Source organism: Bombina bombina, chromosome 3, assembly GCF_027579735.1.
Source record: "Bombina bombina isolate aBomBom1 chromosome 3, aBomBom1.pri, whole genome shotgun sequence".
In the NCBI taxonomy this organism is placed as follows: domain Eukaryota; kingdom Metazoa; phylum Chordata; class Amphibia; order Anura; family Bombinatoridae; genus Bombina; species Bombina bombina.
In genome coordinates, this window is record NC_069501.1 from 467,324,894 (window position 1) to 467,350,984 (window position 26,091).

Here is a 26,091-nt window from a genome sequence, read left to right on the forward strand (position 1 = left end):
TAGTTTCCATTTTGAACGATGGAACTCTTAGGAATTTGTTTAGGATCTTTAAATCCAAGATTGGCCTGAAAGTTCCCTCTTTTTTGGGAACCACAAACAGGTTTGAGTAAAACCCTTGTCCTTGTTCCGACCGCGGAACCGGATGGATCACTCCCATTAATAACAGATCTTGTACACAGCGTAGAAACGCTTCTTTCTTTATCTGGTTTGTTGACAACCTTGACAGATGAAATCTCCCTCTTGGGGGAGAGAATTTGAAGTCTAGAAGGTATCCCTGAGATATGATCTCTAGCGCCCAGGGATCCTGAACATCTCTTGCCCAGGCCTGGGCGAAGAGAGAGAGTCTGCCCCCCACTAGATCCGGTTCCGGATCGGGGGCCCTCGGTTCATGCTGTCTTTGGGGCAGCAGCAGGTTTCCTGGCCTGCTTGCCCTTGTTCCAGGACTGGTTAGGTTTCCAGCTTTGTCTGTAACGAGCAACAGCTCCTTCCTGTTTTGGTGCAGTGGAAGTTGATGCTGCTCCTGCTTTGAAATTCCGAAAGGGACGAAAATTAGACTGTCTAGCCTTAGCTTTGGCTTTGTCTTGAGGCAGGGCGTGGCCCTTACCTCCTGTAATGTCAGCGATAATTTCTTTCAAACCGGGCCCAAATAAAGTTTGCCCCTTGAAAGGTATATTAAGTAATTTGGACTTAGAAGTTACATCAGCTGACCAGGATTTTAGCCACAGCGCCCTACGTGCCTGAATGGCGAATCCTGAGTTCTTAGCCGTAAGTTTGGTTAAATGTACTACGGCCTCCGAAATGAATGAATTAGCTAGTTTAAGGACTCTAAGCCTGTCCGTAATGTCGTCCAGCGTAGCTGAACTAAGGTTCTCTTCCAGAGACTCAATCCAAAATGCTGCCGCAGCCGTAATCGGCGCGATGCATGCAAGGGGTTGCAATATAAAACCTTGTTGAACAAACATTTTCTTAAGGTAACCCTCTAATTTTTTATCCATTGGATCTGAAAAAGCACAGCTATCCTCCACCGGGATAGTGGTACGCTTAGCTAAAGTAGAAACTGCTCCCTCCACCTTAGGGACCGTTTGCCATAAGTCCCGTGTGGTGGCGTCTATTGGAAACATCTTTCTAAATATTGGAGGGGGTGAGAACGGCACACCGGGTCTATCCCACTCCTTAGTAACAATTTCAGTTAGTCTCTTAGGTATAGGAAAAACGTCAGTACTCGCCGGTACCGCAAAGTATTTATCCAACCTACACAATTTTTCTGGTATTGCAACAGTGTTACAATCATTAAGAGCCGCTAAAACCTCCCCTAGTAATACACGGAGGTTCTCCAATTTAAATTTAAAATTTGAAATATCTGAATCCAATCTGTTTGGATCAGAACCATCACCCACAGAATGAAGCTCTCCGTCCTCATGTTCTGCAAGCTGTGACGCAGTATCAGACATGGCCCTAGTATTATCAGCGCACTCTGTTCTCACCCCAGAGTGATCACGCTTGCCTCTTAGTTCTGGTAATTTAGCCAAAACTTCAGTCATAACAGTAGCCATATCTTGTAATGTTATCTGTAATGGCCGCCCAGATGTACTAGGCGCCATAATATCACGCACCTCCCGGGCGGGAGATGCAGGTACTGACACGTGAGGCGAGTTAGTCGGCATAACTCTCCCCTCGCTGTTTGGTGAAATTTGTTCAATTTGTACAGATTGGCTTTTATTTAAAGTAGCATCAATACAGTTAGTACATAAATTTCTATTGGGCTCCACCTTGGCATTGGAACAAATGACACAGATATCTTCCTCTGAATCAGACATGTTTAACACACTAGCAATAAACTTGCAACTTGGTTACAATCTTATTTAACAAAAACGTACTGTGCCTCAAAGAGCACTAAACGATTAAATGACAGTTGAAATAATGAACTGAAAGACAGTTATAGCATCAATCCTTAAAAACAACACAACTTTTAGCAAAGGTTTGTTCCCATTAGTAAAGTAACAATAATTAAATTTGAAACATAAAAATTACAGAGCAACGTTTTTAATCACAGTCAATATATAAGTCTCACAGCTCAGCTGAGAGAATCTACCTCCCTCCAAAGAAGTTTGAAGACCCCTGAGATCTGTTAGAGATGAACCGGATCATGCAGGAAATACAAGAGTAACTGACTGGAATTTTTTGATGCGTAGCAAAGAGCGCCAAAAACGGCCCCTCCCCCTCACACACAGCAGTGAGAGAGAAACGAAACTGTCACAATTAAAACAAGCAACTGCCAAGTGGAAAAATAATGCCCAAAAATTTATTCACTCAGTACCTCAGAAAATGCAAACGATTCTACATTCCAGCAAAAACGTTTAACATAATAAATACCTATTAAAAGGTTTAATGTACTTTTAACAGAGTAATTCCGGTGAAATACCATCCCCAGAATACTGAAGTGTAGAGTATACATACATGTCATTATAACGGTATGGCAGGATTTTCTCATCAATTCCATTCAGAAAATAAAAACTGCTACATACCTCAATGCAGATTCATCTGGCCGCTGTCCCCTGATCTGAAGCTTTTACCTCCCTCAGATGGCCGAGAAACAGCAATATGATCTTAACTACTCCGGTTAAAATCATAGTAAAAACTCTGGTAGATTCTTCTTCAAACTCTGCCAGAGAGGCAATAACACGCTCCGGTGCTATTGTAAAATAACAAACTTTTGATTGAAGTTATAAAAATTAAGTATAATCACCATAGTCCTCTCACACATCCTATCTAGTTGCTGGGTGCAAGAGAATGACTGGGAGTGACGTAGAGGGGAGGAGCTATATGCAGCTCTGCTGGGTGAATCCTCTTGCATTTCCTGTTGGGGAGGAGTTATATCCCAGAAGTAATGATGACCCGTGGACTGATCACACATAACAGAAGAAAAAGGACATAGCAGGAAGATGAAGATGTATTAAAAGGACATTCCAGACAAAATTGAAAAGCTCACGTATGCATTTCAGTTTTGAATAGAAGCATATTTGCAACATATACAGTATGTGTTACCAAAAATGGTTCTAGTAAATGTTACAGTTGTTTCAAAAGTGTAAGTATGCTCTGTGCACTGGCATTTTAAATACAGTACAGGTAGCCCTCCGTTTACGCCGGGGTTAGGTTCCAGAAAGAATGGTTGTAAATCAAAACCGTTGTAAATTGAAACCCAGTTTATAATGTAAGTCAATGGGAAGTGAGGGAGATAGGTTCTAGGCCCCTCTCAAAATTGTCATAAGTAACACCCAATACATTATTTTTAAAGCTTTGAAATTACGACTTTAAATGCTAAACAGCATTATAGACCTAATAAAATAATTACACAACACAGAATTTATAATTAAACTAAGTTAAATGAACAAAAACCATTTGCTAAACAGCATTATACTCATAATAAATTAATCACACAACACAAACTTCACTTGCATTTTTCTGCAAACAGTTCTTTCTATGCATTCCAATCTGGACTGATTTATAGACAGGAAGATCTTGTTCCTTTGAAATCTGCTCGATAGCTCAGGTCTGGTTAAACTGATTAATTTCAGCTTGCTTGGCTTTGCTGCAACACCAGCAGACAGCTCCACCTACTGGCTATTTTAATAAATCCACTGCTTCTCAATGTTTTTCAATAGCAGTCACATGTCTGGAAAAAAAAGGTTGTTATTCTGAAACGGTGAAAATTGAACCGTTGTAAAACGAGGGCCACCTGTACTTGTTCAGATAGCTTAAAGTGCGTGTATCATCGGGTAAAAAATCAATTTGTTAATTGCCGACATGATACAAACCCCACTGGCTATTTAAAATCCTAGTGCACTGAGAATATCTAGCTATGCTTCACATGCACGTGCAGAGAAAAATGTAAAAGGGACACTAAACCCAAATTGTTTCATTCATGATTCAGATAGAGCAATTTTAAGCAACTTTCTAATTTACTCCTATTAAAATTAACGTTTTGCATAAAAAACACACAATAATATAAATAATTACAAACATTCCCTTGAAATTATGGTTTCAGCTGGAAAGGGAATGTTTATAATTATTTATAGTGTTTTTTTATGGAAAACGTTCACTCATTTACTCCTTATTTGGCCAGTGGTATTTAGATGTCCACAGAGTGTTTGTAACTATTTACAATCCTTTTTTCCCCCACTATACTACACTAAAGAGCACGCATGCGCTCACTGCCACAGTCGGCAAATTTTACAGAAGCAGGACTGGACAAATAAGGAGTAAATGAGTGAACGTTTTGCATAAAAAACACACAATAATATAAAGAATTACAAACATTCCCTTCAAATTATGGTTTCAGCTGGAAAGGGAATGTTTGTAATTATTTATATTGTGTTTTTTGATGGAAAACATTTACTCCTTATTTGGCCAGTAGTATTTAGATGTCCCCATAGTGTTTGTAACTATGTACGATCCTTTTTTCCCCCACAATATTATTTGTATGCCCCCCAGCTAGTGCCCAAATTGTGGAGGTTCTGCTTCTGTAATATTTTCCGACTGCGGTAGTGAGTGCATGCGTGCTCTTTAGTGTAATTTTCAATTTTATTGAAGGAATGCGCCAGTGAGCGCTTGCGTGCAAAACTGTCTATGAAAGTATTTTTTAGGTGTGGCCGTAGGTGGATAAACGTAACACAGTCAGGGAATAATACAGAACACCAGACCATTTTTGGTTCAGAACCTGGGTAGTGCTTGTTGATTGGTGGCTACATTTAGACACCAATCAGCAAGCGCTACCCAGATTCAGAACCAAAAATGGGCCAGGTCCTATGCTTACATTCCTGCTTTTTCAGATAAAGATATCAAAACAACGAAGAAAATTGATAATAGCAGTAAATTAGAAAGAAAAAATGTGGGTTTTGTGTCCCTTTAATACAACCTAACAAAAACACATAGCTCTCAACCACTTTACCAGTTCTCTGCTTTTATCCAAGCAAAAAAGATAATGAACACACCCACTGTACTCTGTCTAATCACCTACTTTGCACACCCTTCTTTCTACCAGCTGGCTTCCCCTTATCTAACGCCCGCCTGCCAACACCCTTCTGTAGAAAGAAGCTGTTGGGATGATTATTATGTTAGGCTACATAGCCATTATTATGTTAGGCTACATAGCCATTATTATATGTTGTGGCTACTATAACAAAGAATTGCTGATAAACAAATTTGCGCGCGCGTGTGTATATATATATATATATATATATATATATATATATATATATATATATATATATATATATATATATATATATATATATATATATATATATATATATACATACACATACATACATACACACACACATATACATACACACATTTTGCTAAGCTCAGTGTTCTGAGAGATAATCACGTTATGCTGTTATGCTGACTGTACATGTTGCTATGGTATAACCCATATATGGTCTTTTGTTCATTTGATCCTGTTATGTTTTGCTATAAGTATTGTACACATAATAAACAGAGAACTAGTGAAAAACTATCCTCGTGTCTGTGTCCATTGTTTCTTGCTGGTCACCCCAGGGCTCTGCTGAAGGAAGGAGTCGTCCACTCGCAGCCAGGGACTCTGGGTCGGTGATTTTTCTCTATCAGAAGCCTTCTGCTATTATCAAAGTCTGCCAGCCACCATACACCCTTGCTGCAAACTATCTTTTTTGGACGACTTCCTAGATCTTCCCCCAAACCCAGCAGTCATATCCAGCCAACCACACTTAATGCTTCACTTGTTTTCCTTAGGGTGTGAACTGCAGCTTGGTCCCTCAGCGATTATCTTTCAGTGATCTTCCGATCCCAGCACAAGGTATATAAATTTGTGGGCGTCAGGGACCCACTATTTCAATGTGGAAGACTCCTGAAACTTCCAGGGGAGTTGGGATGTCTGCCATCAGTACTGGAATGTTGAAGGAAATGCTCAGGTAATTCATTATTATTTTTTTGGGGGGGCGGGGGCACTGCAAAGCAGAAGGCTTCCAGAGGCTAGAGATGTAAGATACATCATTCTAGATATGCAAAATTAGGGCACGTCTAGGGTTGTCACCTTTCCTTGAAAACCATACTGTTTGTACTAATCAACATACAATAATTATGCAGCATAATTCAGAAACTAAAGCTGATTGTACGTAGATCCATAGGATTCTTCAAAGCACATTTGCCTACCTATTCAATGTGGTATTTAATATGTATTAGAGCATATATATAGCTTATTTCATTTATAAGACTAACTATATAAGGATATTGCATTGTTAATTGTAAAAGGTTAGGAATCTATTTAAATACATTATAATTTTAAATATGACATTTCGTTATATGCACAAATAGTATCTTTAAACACTGGGTTAAAAAAAAAAAAAAAAAAAAAAAAAAGAAAAGCACAACCAATCTCCTCTGTTATAGGCTGTTTTAGGTGTTCACAAAGACCTTTACCTAACATCATTTAAGACACCTGAATAATAAACTAATAATTGGTCTCTTGCTAAAAGCATATCTATGTAGGCTTAAAGGGACAGTCTACACCAGAACTTGTATTGTTTTAAAAGATAGATAATCCCTTTATTACCCATTTCCCAGTTTTGCATAACCAACACAGTTATAATAATATACTTTTAACCTCTGTGATTATCTTGTATCTAAGCCTCTGCAAACTGCCCCTTTTTTCAGTTCTTTTGACCGACTTGCAGTCTAGCCAATCAGTGCCTGCTCCCAGATTACTTCACGTGCACGAGCACAGTGTTATCTATATGAAATACGTGAACTAACACCCTCTAGTGGTGAAAAACTGTTAAAATGTAATCTGAAAGAGGTGGGTTTCAAGGTCTAAGAAATTAGCATATGAACCTCTCAGGTTAAGCTTTCAACTAAGAATACCAAGAGAACAAAGCAAAATTGGTGATAAAAGTAAATTGGAAAATTGTTTAAAATTACATGCTCTATCTGAATCATGAAAGTTTATTTTGGCCTAGACTGTCCCTTTAAGAGCACCAATGCACTACTGGGAGTGAGCTGCTAATTGATGGCAACATGTAAATGCATCTTGCCTATGGCTCACTTGATGTGTTCAGCTAGTTCCTAAGTAGAGCATTGCTGCTTCTTCAACAATGGATACCAAGAGAGTGAAGCAAATTTGATATTAGAATTTAAGTGGAAAGTTTTTTAAATTGTATGCTTTATCTGAATCATGAAATATAAATTTTAGGTTTCATGTTCCTTTAAAGTAGGCATACTGGACCCTAAGAAATATTATATATAGTCCATGCATACGTGTTAATCTTAATTAGACTTTATGGGGAAAGTGCTATGCATTATTTATCCACTACATGTTGCAATCTACTTCAGACCTTTATGTTAGAACTATACCACTTTAAATCTAAATCACTATACACATACAATTCCATAAATGCATAGTTCTATTACACACATACATACGTAAAAAAAAGGAAATACAAACTTAAAGGGATACTAAATCCATTTTTTCTTTAATGATTCAGATAGAGCATGCGATTTTAAGCAACTTTTTAATTTATTCCTATTGTCATTTTTTTCTGTTGTTCTCTTGCTATATTTATTTAAAAAGCAGGAATGTAAAGCCTAGGAGCCGGACCATTTTAGGTTCAGCACCCTGGATAGCGCTTGCTTATTGGTGGCTACACTTAGCCACCAATAAGCAAGCGTAACCCAGGATCTGAACCAAAAATATATGTCTGCTCCTAAGCTTTATACTTCTGCTTTTTAAATAAGATACCAAGAGAATGAAGAAAAAATTGATAATAGGAGTAAATTAGAAAGCTGCTTAAAATCGCATGCGCTATCTGAATTATTCAAGAAAAAGAATTAGGTTTAGTATCCCTTTAATTCTAAAAGATAAACCATCATTAATCTTACATAAACAGAAAGTTATACACACAGTAATATATATATATATATACACACACATACACACACCACATATATATATACACACACACACATATACACACACCACATATATATATATATATATATATACACACACACATATACACACCCTCGGTTTACAACGGTTCAATTTGCACCGTTTCAGAATACCAACTTTTTTTTCCAGACATGTGACTGCTATTGAAAAGCATTGAGAAGTAGTGCATTGATAATTAAAATAGCCAGAAGGTAGAGCTGTCCGCTTGTGTTGCAGCAAAGATATGCAAGCCAAGCAAGCTGAAATTAATCAGTTTAACCACCCTGAGCTATCGAGCAGATTTCAAAGGAACAAGATCTTCCTGTCTATAAATCAGTCCAGATTGGAATGCATAGAAAGAACTGTTTGCAGAAAAATGCAAGTGAAGTCTGTGTTGTGTGATTAATTTATTAGGTTTAGAATTCTGTTTAGCAAATGTTTTTGTTCATTTAACTTAGTTTAATTATATATTCTGTGTTGTGTGATTATTTTATTAGGTTTATAATGTTGTTTAGCATTTAAAGTCTTCATTTCAAAGCTTTAAAAAATAATGTATCAGGTCTTACTTATGACAATTTTGAGATGGGCCTGGAACCTAAATCCCTCACTTCCCATTGACTTACATTATAAACTGGGTTTCAATTTACAACGGTTTCGATTTACAATCATTCCTTCTGGAACCTAACCACAGCGTAAACTGAGGGCTACATTATATATATATATATATATATATATATACACACGCACATATACATACACATATACATACAGTATAAAAGCAGGTATATAGTAATCTGTCCAACATAGTGGGAAGCCATAACCAAAAATTCCACATTTTAATTATATATATATATATATATATATATATATATATATATATATATCTCAAGTAATTTTTCATTCATAGGGATATAGTAATAATCTCATATATTCATGTGAAATAGGTATCCAGTAGTCCCTTATACAAAATTATATATAAAAATTGCACTACAGTATTCTGTGCAAGTTTTTCTCTGAAATTCCTTGTAGGAGTTAAACAGTACAATTGTAAACCTAGATCTACATATTATTTGAAGACCAATCTTTGCTTTGAAAACATCATTATGTCTAACATGTATTTGCTTTTTAATATGCCTTTAAATAGATATTAAATGCTAAATAAATGCTAGATAGAACGATGAATCTAAAGCAAAGATTAAACTGGGAAGAATATTCAGATTTGTTTTTCTAATTGTATTATTGGTTTAAATATTTAAGAAAAAAAAACTAACATTTTAGAGCTTATTAAGCAATAAGTGCTCCCACTCCCACTCAGGGTCCCTTTAAAAATGAGTCACTAGCGTATGCATCCAATGACTGTGGAATATAGCAGTGTTGTGTCTAGAATCTAAATTTACACTCTTACCAGGAATTGGAAAACCCAGTTAGTTAAATTACAAAAAAAAAAAAACTCAATATGCTTATTATTAATTTAACATTTGTTCCAAAAAGGTCTGTATAGATATTACACAGATGTCAATCAACAGGTTTGACAACAGATCCGTAATATAAAGATAAATCCACAGTCGTATATGCAAATGATATGCAGATATACATTAATAATGCCTCGCAAGGTAAGAGGCAAAATAAGCAAGTATGTCATTAACGATAAATGCTTATAAAGACAACACATGGGTCATGCTTAGCCAGTTACGAGTGCACACGTGTAACACACATATATAATTACACACATGTGGTTTTACTGACCTACGGAAGTCGTTCTTGTCTGTGATAAATTTGCAAAAGCCCCCAATCCAGCCCGGTGACCCTGCAGAATCTCCAGCCCCCTTGTCCATACTGCTCGCCGCCATAACCTTCAGAGAGAAATTTAGTTCGTCACTTCCCGGAAGTATAAAGCAGAAATTTGTATGAACAACGCTGCCCCCTCATGGAGGAAATGAATAACTGCGCTCGAGCAGATTTAATGTGCAGTATGCTATGCAGAAATATTACTACTCATATTAGCGTAGTCTAAAACATTGCAGATATAAACCCTCTACATGTTTGTATTTGAAAGGCTACAAATCCTATTAGGCGGTCTGCGAACTAAAGATGCCAAAGAAATGCACTGAAATATACCCACCTTCTGCTAACTTGTAACACATTAACACATTATGGAATACAACACAGAAAATAAAAAAGTAATTCATAATTCCAAAGCTATAACAGATGTAGTATACGTGATTGTATTTTAAAGCTCGCATTAGGTGGTCTTCCAAGGAAAGGCACTAAATATACAATTCTTATAGACACAATTTGGAATTAACACACAAAAAAAATAAAAAAATAAAAATTCAAATTTCTCAAGATATAGCAACTGTAACAAGAATTTAGAGTTATAGACGTTAGCGTTTTTTTGTTTATAATTGGAGATAAATGAGAAAAAGGACATAACAGGGAGATGAAGATGTATTAAAGGGACATTCCAGCCAAAATTGAAAAGCACATGTATGCATTTTAGTTTTGAATAGAAGCATATTTGCAACATATACAGTATGTGTTACCAAAAATGTTTCTAGTAAATGTTACACTTTTGGAACAACTATAAGTATGCTCTGTGCACTGGCATTTTAAATACAGTACTTCTTCGGATAGCTTAAAGTGCCTGTATCATCCGGTAAAAACTCACGGCTAGATTACGGGTTTTGCGGTAACAGGGGTGCGGTGCTAACTTGCACGTTATTGTCACCGCTCACTTCCCTGCAGCGCTGGTATTACGAGTTTTTAAAAAAAGACAAAAAGTAAGCGTAGAGCAAAATTTTGCTCCACACTTCACTTCAATACCAGCGCTGCTTAAGTGAGCGGTGAGCTGGTGTAACGTGCTCGTGTACTATTTACCCATAGGGATCAACGAGGAGAGCCGGCTGAGAAAAAGTCTAACACCAGACAAAAAGCAGCATATAACTCAGTAACGCAGCCCCATTGATTCCTATGGGGAAATAAAATTTATGTTTACACCTAACACCCTAACATGAACCTTAAGTCTAAACACCCCTAATCTTACACTTATTAACCCCTAATCTGCCACCCCCGACATCGCCGACACCTGCATTATACTTATTAACCCCTAATCTGCCGCTCCGGACATCGCCACCACCTACATTATACTTATGAACCCCTAATCTGCTGCTCCCAACATCGCCGACACCTACATTATTTTTATTAACCCCTAATATGCCGCCCGACATCGTCGCCACCTACCTACACTTATTAACCCCTAATCTACCGCCCCCAAAGTTGCCGCCACTAACCTAGCTACAATATAACTAATTGTTACATTGTATCTAGCTTATGCTTTATTTTTATTTTACAGGCAAGTTTGTATTTATTTTAACTAGGTAGAATAGTTACTAAATAGTTAACTATTTGCTAACTACCTAGCTAGAATAAAGACAAATTGACCTGTAAAATAAAACCTAACCTAAGTTACACTAACACTTAACACTACCCTGCAATTAAATTAATTAACTAAATTAAAAACAATTAAATAAATAAAATTAGCTAAATCACAAAAAAACACTAAATTACAGAAAATAAAAAAATAAAAAATTGCAAGATATTTAAACTAATTACACCTAATCTAAGAGCCCTATCAAAATAAAAAAAATAAAAAAAAACCTAGCCTAAACTAAACTACCAATAGCACTTAAAATTGCCTTTTGCGGGGCATTTCCCCAAAGTAATCAGCTCTTTTACCTGTAAAAAAAAAAATACAAACACCCCCAACAGTAAAACCCACCACCCACACAACCAACCCCCCAAATAAAATACTATCTAAAAAAAAACTAAGCTCCCCATTGCCTTGAAAAGGGCATTTGGATAGGCATTGTCCTTAAAAGGGCAGTTACCTCTTTTGCGGCCCAAACCCTAATCTAAAAAATAAAACCCACCCAATACACCCTTAAAAAAAAACTAACACTAACCCCCTGAAGATCGACTTACTATCTATCAGCCAATCGGAATTAAGGTTGAAAAATCATCAGCCAATAGGATTTTTTCTACCTTAATTCCGATTGGCTGATAGAATTCTATCAGCCAATCGGAATCTAAGGGACGGCATCTTGGATGACGTCACTTAAAGGAACCGTCATTCAGTAAGAAGACTCCGGATGAAGAGGATGCTCCGCGTCGGATGTCTTGAAGATGGAGCCGCTCCGCGTCGGATGAATGATAGAAGATGCTGTCTGGATAAAGACTTCTGCCCGTCTGGAGGACCACTTTGGGGCAATGATTACTTTGGGGCAATGCCCCGCAAAAGGCCATTTTTTTTTTAATACATTTTTTATTGTTGCCAGCTGATAGCAAAACATCATCAAATCGTACACTGTCATAATACATCTTTGTATAATGACAAAAAAAAACTGAAACAAAACAAAAACAAAAAACAGAAAGTCATTGTCTTGACCTACTCGTGTACAACCTCTTACTTTACAAATCTATAAATCAAAAAGCTACCTGTTATTTTCCAACATAAAATAAAATTACCAATCAACCATGAAAAAAATAAAACAAAACCAAAAAAACAAACACACAAAAAAAAGGGACAAGGGAGAACCCCCACCCCCTCAAAGTATACACCCCCCGCCTTGACAATCTTACTCACTCCAGGGCGCTTACTAAATCTTGACTCAGCAGTCACCAACCTCTTAGATAATATCTCACATCCTCCCATGACCTAGGACATCTCTAATTAATACTTCGCTAACACTGTACTACCTCGTTGGAGTTAGTTATGGATTAATTTCTCTACTATTAGTGATCCATGTTGCTGGGAACACTTCTGCTAATACTAATTCTGCAAAACTAATAGATGCCAAAAAAGGGGACAATAAACGTTTTTGTAGTGGGATTGAAAAAAGATTTAATAATTGCCGCCCATCTTCCCAAAAACCGTCCTATTCTTTTCTCTGTTGCAAGTGACAAGTGAAAAGTTTCATAAATAATTTGGAATTGGATCTCCTTCAAGATTAAAGAGAAACTAGGAGTCCTCTTGGATTTCCAGTTTCTTAAAATAAGGTATCTAACTATCATTATGACCGTATTTAAAGTTATTATCATTGGATTAAATTTAGGTCTAGTAACCAGGAAAATAATCTCCTCTAAGGATAACGTAAATTATGTTGAGTGTATTGTATTAAACCAATACAAAACTTTTTTCCAGAGTTGATTAATTTTAGGGCAAAATCAAAACATGTGAACCAAATCAGCATCTCTGTTAACACAACGGGGTTAGACAGCCGAATTCAAAGGATAAAATGTGACATTTTGAGCGGGGAAAAATAGAAGTCGTTGATCAATTTCGTATGTGACTCCTTCCAATTTACAGCAATCTGGCATTGAGCTAGACTATGAAAGCTTACCTGAATTCTCTCGTTATCTATCATTATGGGATGTATAAACACCAGAACTTACTTAATCTATCCAAAAATCTGGCTCCCTGTTTAGAGAGCATAATGTCATATATTAATGAGATTGAGGCTTTGCCAGATTCAAATTTAAGTATACATCTCTTAATATCGGACCACGCGACCTGCATGGAAGTTGGCTAGTTTTGAGACTGTATATAATGCCTCAATTGGAAAAAAGCAAACAGATTGTTATGCGTAAGATCAAAACGTTGAAAAATTTGCCCAGCTGTAAAAATTTGGTTATTTTCATCCAGCATTTGCTGAATATTACTAAGACCTTTGCCATTTTAAGGGCTATTGGTAGTTTAGTTTAGGCTAGTTTTTTATTTTATTTTGGGGGGCTTTTTTTATTTTGATAGGGCTCTTAGATTAGGTGTAATTAGTTTAAAGATCTTGTAATTTGTTTTCTTATTTTCTGTAATTTAGTGGGGGGGTTCATTTAGATAATTTATTTAATTGTAGTGTAGTGTTAGGTGTTAGTGTAACTTAGGTTAGGTTTTATTTTACAGGTAAATTTGTATTTATTTTAGCTAGGTAGTTAGTAAATAGTTAATAACTATTTACTAACTAGTCTACCTAGTTAAAATAAATACAAACTTGCCTGTGAAATAAAAATAAAACCTAAGCTAGCTACAATGTAACTATTAGTTATATTGTAGCTATCTTAGGGATTATTTTATAGGTAAGTATTTAGTTTTAAATAGGAATTATTTAGTTAATGATAGTAATTTTATTTAGATTTATTTAAATGATATTTAAGTTAGGGGGTGTTAGGGTTAGGGTTAGACAGTGGCAGTGACTTTGGGGGCAGCAGATTAGGGGTTAATAAAAATAATGTAGGTGTCGGCGATGTTGGGGGCAGCAGATTAGGGGTTATTAAGTATAATGTAGGTAGGTTAAGGCGATGTTAGGGGCGGCAGATTAGGGGTTAATAATATTTAACTAGTGTTTGCGAGGCGGGAGTGCTGCGGTTTAGTGGATAATATGTTTATTCTAGTGGCGGCAATGTCCGGAGCGGAAGATTAGAGGTTAAAAATTTTATTTTAGTGTTTGCGATGCGGAAGGGCCTCGGTTTAGGAGTTAAAAGGTCGTTTATAGGTGTTAGTTTACTTTGTAGCACTTTAGTTATGAGTTTTATGCTAATGCGTTGTAACATAAAACTCATAACTACTGACTTTCAAATGCGGTAGGAATCTTGACAGGATAGGGTATACCGCTCCCTTTTTAGCCTCCCAGGACAGACTCATAATACCAGCGCTATGAAAGTCAGATAGAAAAAAGACTTTACAAAGTTTATGTAAGTCGTTTTGCGGTAAGGCCAAAAAAGTGTGCGGTGTCCCTAAACCTGCAAGACTCGTAATACCAGCGGTAGTAAAAAAAGCAGCGTTAGCACCAGTTAACGCTGCTTTTTAGCTTACTGCAAAATTCGTAATCTAGCCGTCAATTTGTTAATTGCTGATATGATACAAACCCCACTGGCTATTTAAAATCCTAGTGCACTGACAATATCTAGCTATGCTTCACATGCACGTGCAGAGAAAAATGAAAAAGGGACACTAAAACCAAATTGTTTCATTCGTGATTCTGATAAAGCATGCAATTTTAAGCAAGTTTCTAATTTACTCCTATTATCAAATTTTCTTAGATCTCTTGCTATCTTTATTTGAAAAAGCAGGAATGTAAATTTAGAAGCCGGTGTTCTGTATTATTCGCTGACTGCATTACGTTTGCCTACCTCCCACCACGCCTACAAAATACTTTCATAGACAGTTTTGCATGCATGCGCTCACCGGGGCATTCCTACTATAACATTGTAAATTACACTAAAGAGCACGCATTCGCTCACTGGCGCATTCCTACTATAACATTGAAATTTACACTAAAGAGCACGCATGCGCTCACTGCCACAGTCGGCAAATTTTACAGAAGCAGGACTGGACAAATAAGGAGTAAATGAGTGAACGTTTTGCAGAAAAAACACACAATAATATAAATAATTACAAACATTCCCTTCAAATTATGGTTTCAGCTGGAAAGGGAATGTTTGTAATTATTTATATTGTGTTTTTTGATGGAAAACATTTACTCCTTATTTGGCCAGTGGTATTTAGATGTCCCCAGAGTGTTTGTAACTATGTACGATCCTTTTTTCCCCCACAATATTATTTGTATGCCCCCCAGCTAGTGCCCAAATTGTGGAGGTCCTGCTTCTGTAATATTTTCTGACTGCGGTAGTGAGTGCATGCGTGCTCTTTAGTGTAATTTTCAATTTTATTGAAGGAATGCGTCAGTGAGCGCTTGTGTGCAAAACTGTCTATGAAAGTATTTTGTAGGCGTGGCCGGAGTTAGACAAACGTAACGCAGTCAGGGAATAATACAGAACACCAGCCCATTTTTGGTTCAGAACCTGGGTAGTGCTTGCTGATTGGTGGCTACATTTAGACACCAATCAGCAAGCACTACCCAGGTTCTGAACCAAAAATGGGCCAGCTCCTATGCTTACATCCCTGCTTTTTCAAATAAACATATCAAAACAACGAAGAAAATTGATAATAGCAGTAAATTAGAAAGAAAAAAATTGGGTTTTGTGTCCCTTTAATACAACCTAACAAAAACACATAGCTCTTAACCACTTTACCAGATCTCTGCTTTTATCCAAGCAAAAAAGATAATGAACACACCCACCGTACTCTGCCTAATCACCTACTTTGCACACCCTTCTTTCTACCAGCTGGCTTCCCCTTATCTAACGCCCGCCTGCCAACACCCTTCTGTAGATAGAAGCTGTTGGGATGATTATTATGTTAGGCTACATAGCCATTATTATGTTAGGCTACATAGCCATTATTATGTGAGGCTACATAGCCATTATTATTTGTTGTTGCTACTATAACTAAGAATTGCTGATAAACACATTTGCACTAACACATGCTTGGCTAGTTCCTTGTTCTTAGCAAATGCTAAGTTCCTTGATCTTAGTATATATATATATATATATATATACATTTTACTAAGCTCAGTGTTCTGAGAGATAATCCCGTTATGCTGACTGTACATGTTGCTATGGTATAACCCATATATGGTCTTTTGTTAATTTTATCCTGTTCCTGTTATGTTTTGCTATAAGTATAAGCATTGTACACATAATAAACGGAGAACTAGTGAAAAACTATCCTTGTGTCTGTGTCCATTGTTTCTTGCTGGTCACCCCAGGGCTCTGCTGAAGGAAGGAGTTGTCCACTCCCAGTCAGGGACTCCGGCTCAGTTATTTTTTCCCCATCAGAAGTCTTCTGCTATTAACAAAGTCTGCCAGCCACCATATACCCTTGCTGCAAACTCTCTACCTTTTTTGACGACTTCCTAGATCTTCCCTGTCAGGTAGCATTGCCTAGTCACATGCACTCTTTCATCACACACCACTCGTATATTACTGATATTATCTGTCTATTCTGTCTGTGTTTCTCAGGTGTTTCCTGTTTTTGTCTGGCACAACACTCAGAACTAAAAACTGAGATACATGACCTATATACTGTGTACATCCTTCTCAGAAACCACAAACGTTCAGTATCATTTTTTTACAATTATGTTACCAAATAAGACTATAAGGCTATATGCTATGCAAATAATATTACTTGTCGTGTACCGGATGCCTGCGTGCACCCACTGTTATATACAGTAAGTTACTGCTGTACCCAGAATAAACGAGCACTTGCTAATGACACAGCTTGCCTGAGGTATTATTTTCTGAGTGTTCCCGGAGCCCCAAAGATTCCTGTTTTTGCCAAGACTCTGCATCCAAGAATTATCCCAGGAAATTCCCTATTCCCAAAATTCTCCAAACCCAGCAGTTATATGCAGCCAACCACACTTAATGCTTCTCTTGTTTTCCTTGGGGTGTGAGCTGCAGCTTGGTCCCTCAGCGATTATCTTTCAGTGATCTTCCTATCCCAGCACAAGGTATATAATTTGTGGGCATCAAGGAGGCACTATTTCAACGTGGAAGACTCCTGGAACTTCCAGGAGAGTTGGGATGTCTGCCATCAGTACTGGAATGTTGATGGAAATCCTCAGGTAATTCTTTTTTTTGGGGGGGGGGGGGCAGAAGGCTTCCCGAGGCTAGAGATGTAAGATACATCATTCTTGATATGCAAAATTAGGGCACGTCTAGCGTTGTCACCTTTCTTGGAAAACCATACTGTTTGTACTAATCAACATACAATAATTATGCAGCATAATTCAGAAACTAAAGCCGATTGTACGTAGATCCATAGGATTCTTCAAGGCACAATTGCCTACCTATTCAATGTGGTATTTAATATGTATTAGAGCATATATAGAGCTTATTTCGTTTATAAGACTAACTATATAAGGTTATTGCATTGTTAATTGTAAAAGGTTATGAATCAATTTAAATACATTATAATTTTTAATATATGACATTTCTTTATATGCACAAATAGTATCTTTAAACACTGGATTTAAAAAAAAAAAAAGCGCAACCAATCTCCTCTGTTATAGGCTGTTATAGGTGTTCACAAAGACCTTCACCTAACATCATTTATGACACCTAAATAATAATATAATATTGGTCTCTTGCTAAAAGCATATCTATGTAGGCTTAAGAGCACCAATGCACTACTGGGAGTGAGCTGCTGATTGGTGGCAACAAGTAAATGTGTCTTGCCTATGGCTCACTTGATGTGTCCAGCTAGTTCCTAAGTAGAGCATTGCTGCTTCTTCAAAAATGGATACCAAGAGAGTGAAGCAAATTTGATATAAGAATTTAAGTGGAAAGTTTGGGGGTTTTTTGGAATTTATTTTCTTTTAATAACAGAAAATATACATGCATTTTTTTTATATTTAAATCATGTAATTACAAGTATACAGAGCATGAAAAAACATGAAACCATTTGATAGTCAAAAGAAGCACATTAAATACTTTCAGTTTGTCAGTTTTTTTTTTTTTGTTTTTTTTTTTAAACATTTTTATTGAAGGTAAAGAAGTTTACAAGCATAAATTGCATGGTACAATAATCAATACAAATATTTATGGCATATCTGAAAGTATGTAATGCACCAAAAGCAAAAAAGAAATAAAAGTAAAATAACCTTCCCCTTCATTTTCTCCCCTCTTCATGTTTTGTTAGATCACACTTGGATCTTAGATTTGTAAATAATATTATTTAGGAGTTTAATAAAAAAACTGTAACATAAGATACACAGAAAAATGGCATCTCTAAAGATAACAATGCTGAATAGGTTTTATGTTTTGAAAATAGGAGATGCAAAAGTCCCAACCGTGTACCCACTCATTAAGAATAAACATTAAAGGGACACTGAACCCAAATTTTTTCTTTCGTGATTCAGATAGAGCATGCAATTTTAAGCAACTTTCTAATTTACTCCTATTAGCAATTTTTCTTCATTCTCTTGCTTACTTTATTTGAAAAAGAATGCATCTAAACTATTTTTTTGGTTCAGAACCATGGAAAGCACTTGTTTATTGGTGGGTGAATTTATCCACCAATCAGCAAGAACAACACAGTGTGTTCACCAAAAATGGGCCGGCATCTAAACTTACATTCTTGCATTTCAAATAAAGATACCAAGAGAATGAAGAAAATGTGATAATAGGAGTAAATTAGAAAGTTGCTTAAAATTGCATGCTCTATCTGAATAACTAAAGAAAAAAAATTGGGTTCAGTGTCCCTTTAACATAAAAACAATGAAGAATGAACCATGAAGTGTAAAGAAGAAACATATCAACCCTTAATGGGAAATGAGACTTAAGCAGCTTAATGTGAGGACATTTAGACAGTAATTCAATATAGCTAGGAAAATTCAAATTTACTTTTATAACATCTCCAGAAGGGTAGTATACAACAATTTAAGGCTAAGAGAACAGCTTTGGTAGAGGTGTTCCATCACTAATGTGTTCATAATTTTATTTATCGGATGGGTGATGCAAATAACTATGTTTTTGGGAACTTTCAGAAGTTTATTAGGGAGAAGAAATTAATTATTTTATCACTCTAAAGAAGATATGCCCGTCATGCATATAGAGACAACAGTACTTCATGTGTAGAGACCCTTATTTTATCTTTATGATATAAGATATCTCCCTCAGGGGCCCCCCACTAAACCCCGCAGAAAACATGCAAATATATTTAAGGGTACTATATAAGTTGTAGCGTCTACCAAGCATGATTAAAAAGAAATTAGATCTACAAAGCGCTATTTAGGAAGTAATGACATGATGAAACAGGGGTAGAGGCTTGATTAATATAAATTTTGCTGGACTGAACACATTGAGACTAAGACAGTTCCTATGGTTTTGCAAAAATACTTTTAAACCCCTCCTCGGTCCCGGCCGCAGACCGCGGGAAGAAGGCCATTTTCGTAATAAGACATTAAAGGAACCTCTGTATCATGCCAAAAGTATAATCTGCAGAGTGAACTCACATTTTACCCCTAAGATTATTACATCATGAGATATAAAATAAAAAACAAACATTCCATAACTTAAAGTAAAACATAGCCAAACAACCCAAAATATCTTAAAGTCTCTCCCACGGTGACTAATAAGCCAGATATGCAAAGGAAAGGCTTACACTAAACTTTTGATTCCAGGCTCTAAGAAGTTGATATGGTTCGGTAAAAGAGTATATATTTCAGGCTGAGGTAGTGAGCACCCGATTAGGACAAGTACCCTTGATTACTCGAGGGGGGTGGCGTCGCCTATATATGAGCCGCCGCTCTAGGCCCTTTCGTCTGATGTCTGGCCCAAACTTCACAAACACAGCACAAATGTCTCTAAATTTCAAATGCTATTAGTTAGTCTGCCCTCATAGACATATAGATATAATTTTGTGCTGTAAGATCTCTCCTGTCGTCGGCGGATTTCAAGAAATCAGTGAGAGCTCAGAGAAAATGCGACCACAAGAGATCGCGGCTCGGACACGCCCCCAAGTGAAAAGTTTTTTTAAATTGTATGCTTTATTTGAATCATGAAATCGAAATTTTAGGTTTCATGTACTTTTAAAGTAGGCATACTGGACCCTAAGAAATATTATAGTCCATGCATACGTGTTAATCTTAATTAGACTTTATGGGGAAAGTGCTATGCATTATTTATCCACTACATATTGCAATGTACTTCAGACCTTTATGCTAGAACTATGCCACTTTAAATCTAAATCACTATACACATACAATTCCATAAATGCATAGTTCTATACATACATACGTAAAAAAAAAAAATACGAACTTAAAGGGATACATAACCCATTTTTTTAGTAGTAGTCCCTTTTACAAAATTATATATAAAAACTGCACTATGAGGCAGGCAGTCAGTGGCCAGTCCCCCCGCACCTCTCTCCCTTTACACTATGAGGCAGGCAGTCAGTGGCCAGTTCTCCCCCTTTGCACTAGGAGGCAGGCAGGCAGTCAGTCAGGACCGGCGTTTTGTAATAGGCAACTAAGGCAGCCGCCTTAGGGCGCCACAGCAGGGGGGCGCTGAGAGCGGTGCCGAGTTGCTGACTGCTGCCATGCCTATGATTAAAAAAAATGCATTTTTATTTTTTTTAAATTGGAGAGACCTGTGTGCTGCCACACTGCCGCCCCCCCTGTCCCTCCCACTCTGGGCTGGCCCGGCCGCCCGGCATATGATATTACTTATATATATTTTTAGCCTAGTCTCTTTATTTAGCCTATCAGAGAGCTCAGAGCTCAGTGGAGGACTGGAGGTGACGAGGCGGAGGCGGACCTTACATCTTCACTTGCCTAAGTTGCACAGCTGCGCCTGCGCTGCAGTCTGCAGACGTCACGTCACTCACTCTGAGAGGGAGAAATCGTGTGGGATAAGCCGCCCATGTCCACCTGATGTCTCCTACTCTCCACATGAGCTGCCTCCATCTGAGCCGTGAGGTGACAGTCTGAGTGAGCCGCCGGAGCAGACGACCTGTGAAATCGACCGACCGACTGGAGCAGGTAGGAAAATTTGTGGGGTCACAGTGTTAGTGGGGGTCTCGGAAGGGTGAGGGGTCTGATTGGATGGGTAAAGCTTGTGATGGAGTTGCATGGCATCTGGATGATACCTTATGTGCTACATATTAGTTATTATGTGTATGTGCCATGATTGGGCTTATCTGGATGTGGCATTTTTTTCTGTGGTTTAGAATATTGTTGCTTGAAGAGGGAAGTTGATACAGGGACAAAGTTCTGGGCGCTGTCACCCTGGGAGGTGCCGAAATATCTCCCTCTCCATGCTCTTCCGTTTTTTATATAACTCAGGAGTCAGGCCCAGGAGCCTCCGAGGAGGTATTACTTCATAAAAGCTGTCTTTGGGGCATGCATGTGATGAATCAAATTATTAGCTATTATTAACAATACATAACATATCCATATCAACCTGGTTTGAATTGAAATGCTAACCCTCAGATCATCAGTTGGCAAATACTATACTGACCAAAATCAGACGTTATTACGTTTATTATGTTCAGAACTTAAGATGATGCTGGACAGGTCAGACGTAAAACAAAATAACCAATTGATTGCCTTTGCCAGGGATAACCTAGTACTAAAGGTAAAGTCTTGCAGATGCAGTTCATATGGCTTAAAAAGCTATTGATGTACTAGACTGTCTGAATCACTTGTCTTAAAATTCTCTAAAGCTATTTATGGAATAATTCTATTTCTATTAATGTCCCAGCCTGGCCTGTGTCTGTGTGTGTCCATCCACTTGTGTTCAATAGCTTAGCACTATTTATAATATTTATACTGGAATATGCTTCTTCTATAGCTTAACCAGATAGTTTTGTGAGACAAAAACCCCCATAATAGTATTGAGAATATAAAAAGCACTATTATATATATATATATATATATATATATATATATATATATATATATATATATATATATATAGAGTCCCCCCCTCTCTTCCTTTGCACTATGAGGCAGGCAGTCAGTGGCCGGTTCCCCCCTCTCCCTTTGCACTATGAGGCAGGCAGTCAGTGGCCAGTCCCCCCCCTCTCCCTTTGCACTATGAGGCAGGCAGTCAGTGACCAGTTCCCCCCTCTCTCCCTTTACACTATGAGGCAGGCAGTCAGTGGCCAGTTCCCCCCCCTCTCCCTTTGCAATATGAGTCTCCCTTTGCACTATGAGGCAGGCAGTCAGTGGCCAGTCCCCCCCACCTCTCTCCCTTTGCACTATGAGGCAGTCAATCAGTGTCTAGCCCCCCCCCCTCTCTTCCTTTGCACTATGAGGCAGGCAGTCAGGGGCCAGTTCCCCCCTCTCTCCCTTTGCACTATGAGGCAGGCAGTCAGGGGCCAGTTCCCCATCTCTCCCTTTGCACTATGAGGCAGGCAGTCAGTGGCCAGTTCCCCCCCTCTCCCTTTGCACTATGAGGCAGGCAGTCAGTGGCCAGTTCCCCCTCTCTCCCTTTACACTATTAGGCAGGCAGTCAGTGGCCAGTCCCCCCCCTCTCTTCCTTTGCACTATGAGGCAGGCAGTCAGTGGCCGGTTCCCCCCCTCTCCCTTTGCACTATGAGGCAGGCAGTCAGTGGCCAGTCCCCCCTCTCCCTTTGCACTATGAGGCAGGCAGTCAGTGGCCAGTTCCCCCCTCTCTCCCTTTACACTATGAGGCAGGCAGTCAGTGGCCAGTTCCCCCCTCTCTCCCTTTGCACTATGAGGCAGGCAGTCAGTGGCCAGTTCCCCCCTCTCCCTTTGCACTATGAGGCAGGCAGTGAGTGGCCAGTCCCCCCTCTCCCTTTGCACTATGAGGCAGTCAGTCAGTGGCCAGTCCCCCCCCCTCTCTCCCTTTGCACTATGAGGCAGGCAGTCAGGGGCCAGTTCCCCGCCTCTCTCCCTTTGCACTATCAAGCAGTCAGTCAGTGGCCAGTTCCACCCTCTCTCCATTTAAACTATGAGGCAGGCAGTCAGTGGCCAGTCCCCCCCCCCCTCTCTTCCTTTGCACTATGAGGCACGCAGTCAGTGGCCGGTTCCCCCCCCTCTCCCTTTGCACTATGAGGCAGGCAGTCAGTGGCCAGTCCCCCCTCTCTCCCTTTGCACTATGAGGCAGGCAGTCAGTGACCAGTCCCCCCCCCCTCTCCCTTTGCACTATGAGGCAGGCAGTCAGTGGCCAGTCCCCCCCTCTCCCTTTGCACTATGAGGCAGGCTGTCAGCAGCCAGTTCCCCCCTCTCCCTCCCTTTTGCACTATGAGACAGGCAGGCAATGGCCAGTCCCCCCTCTCTCCCTTTGCACTACGAGGCAGGCAGACAGTGGCCAGTTCCCCCCCTCTCCCTTTGCACTATGAGGCAGGCAGTCAGTGGCCACCCCCCCCCCTTTGCACTATGAGGCAGGCAGTCAGCAGCCAGTTCCCACCTCTCCCTCCCCTTTGCACTATGAGGCAGACAGTCAGCGGTCAGTTCCCCCTTTTCTTTACCTTTGCACTATGAGGCAGGAAGGTGTGGTGCAGCTGAGTGGGAAACAAGCAGCCTGTGTCATGTGCCGCCACCTAGTAATAAAGATAAAAAGCTGATGGTAGCGCACCAGCATAGTTTACCATTACCCTGTACACAAAAAAACTTCAAAACAAGTCCACTAAACAGACTGTGACCCACCTAACAAGTCGCTTTTCTGTCACGGTCACGTCACACAGACTGTAGGGGCCCAGGCATGCAGCAGCCAGGACTCCTACTCTCCACTCCTGCATGCACAATGCAAGTGTCTGCACTCGGGCTGGTTGGCTGGCTCACTCATCAGTCAAAAGCTGCATATGACAGTTGACAGAATAAGACACTACACACTTATGATATTAAAGCCAGTGTTTTATTTCAGATTTTGCTACCTTGCCAGAATCTGCAACCTCTGACTGCGCATGCTCTGTATTACATAATCGCACTCCACATATGTTAAAAAGCAATGTGTGGAATGTGATTATGTTAATCAGCAGCATGCACACTGAGAGGTAGCAGATTCTGACAAGGAAGTTGTCCTGTCAGATTTTGCTATGGTCAGGACATGCATGCATTCACAGTTGAAATTCAATGAGACGATGCTGTAAAACAAATAAAAATTCAATATTACAAAAAAAGAAAGACAATTTAGAGAATGCAGCAAAGCTAGAAAAAAAGGAAAAAGAATACCCTAGCCAACACTCTCCTTGTAAATTAATTATAAAATGTACAGTAAATCAGCATGTGACGGTGTTCTGGTAAGAAGGCGAACTTTTAAAAACAGCGAACCATGTCACTTCCTGTGACGTTACATCAGCTGTTTCACAAATTTTGGTCGTAATGTCGCATGCATGCCAGTATCAGCTTTCCATGAGCACACCATTTCTGAAACAAAATCCCACGCATGCACTCTAGAAAGGGTCCCGGAATTTCACAGCTCTAAATATTGTAGCAGTGACATATGCGGCCAGGTATGTGATGACACTGACACGCATGCGCATTACGACCAAAATTTGTGAAACAGCTGATGTAACGTCACAGGAAGCGACATGGTTCGCTGTTTTCAAAAGTCTGCCATCTTACCAGAACAGAACAACAATAAGACGTCTGTAAGGCTAAGTTAATATGTAAACTGTCTATTGTGAAGTCAATAATTAGCCTTAAATTAATACAAAAAGTACCAAAGTTATCATAAGACAATTTATTCAATATTTATACCTTAAAGAGGATTCAATATAAAGAATATATCAATAAATTGATACATTGAGTTCAATATTTCATATATTATTGAAACTTCAAGTTGATACAGTCCAGTTTTGTCAAGCAGGTTGTAATATAAATGACAAAAGAGTATGGTTGCATTTCTTCTTCAAACGATATCAGCCATTAATGTTTGTTTAAAGTCATTTAATTAATTAGCATATATCACATAGGGGTGGTTATTGTTATTAGAAGCAGTTCATACGGGTTAAGCAGCAAGCAAGTGTGACAATCACAAAGAGCTATGTAGCAGTCCCACTGTATTAGAAGGTGAAGCAAGCAGTGTATATAGCACGGTCAATACATTTAGTGAATTACAGCCTAGGGGTACTATTACTGAGAGTAGTTCTCTCGCCTAAGGGACCCCTCTGATTCTCACCACTTCCAGTGGATCCGTGGATCCACTATCTGCTGCTGTCCGTTTACCCGTTAGTTGTCAAACCACGCCGCTATGGAATGCTATCCTGCATATTAGAATGACACAGGTAGGACGAGATTACATATGCAGTGTCGCCCGCAAAAAACGGCGTCGCCAGTTTTTAGTCCGATATTGCAATCACATATACGGCGTATATTTCACCTGTTGCCTGCTAATTTTACTCCCATAAGCTAACACAGAACCGCATCGCAAGTCGGTATCACATATTCAGCGCAAGGACTTACGCGGTGAAAATTGAGACATTTTACTCAATTTTCACCTTGCCACACATAGGCAGGTGCAGCAAGCCTTGCGCTGAAAATGTGAGCACCGTAACTCCCTACAAGTATTAACAAACACCTAACGCATGCGCAGTATCTATCTACCTGTCAATCACCATCCCCCACCGCAATAACTAATAAAATATATCAACCCCTAACCCGCCAACCCCCACATCACAATATAGCTAATAAACATATTAACCCCTAATCTGCCATCCCCCACATCGCAATCTACCTATTAACCCCTAATCCGCCAACCCTCAC

The 26,091-nt window shown here is 38.8% G+C and overlaps 1 protein-coding gene across 5 annotated transcripts in view; it reads left to right on the forward strand.

The window, feature by feature from the left end:
• The first annotated feature begins 5,757 nt into the window (after positions 1–5,757).
• Positions 5,758–26,091, forward strand: part of LOC128653444 (periphilin-1) — a 168,240-nt gene continuing 147,906 nt past the window's right edge. For 2 of the 5 annotated variants that reach the window (XM_053706738.1, XM_053706739.1), the window contains exon 1: positions 5,760–5,951. In XM_053706738.1, coding sequence (XP_053562713.1) covers positions 5,875–5,951 — 77 coding nt within the window. In that variant the 5' untranslated portion in view covers positions 5,760–5,874. Of the gene's footprint in view, positions 5,952–17,104; positions 17,482–26,091 lie in introns of those variants that run through there. The other 3 variants (XM_053706736.1, XM_053706737.1, XM_053706743.1) reach the window with 3 other exon arrangements.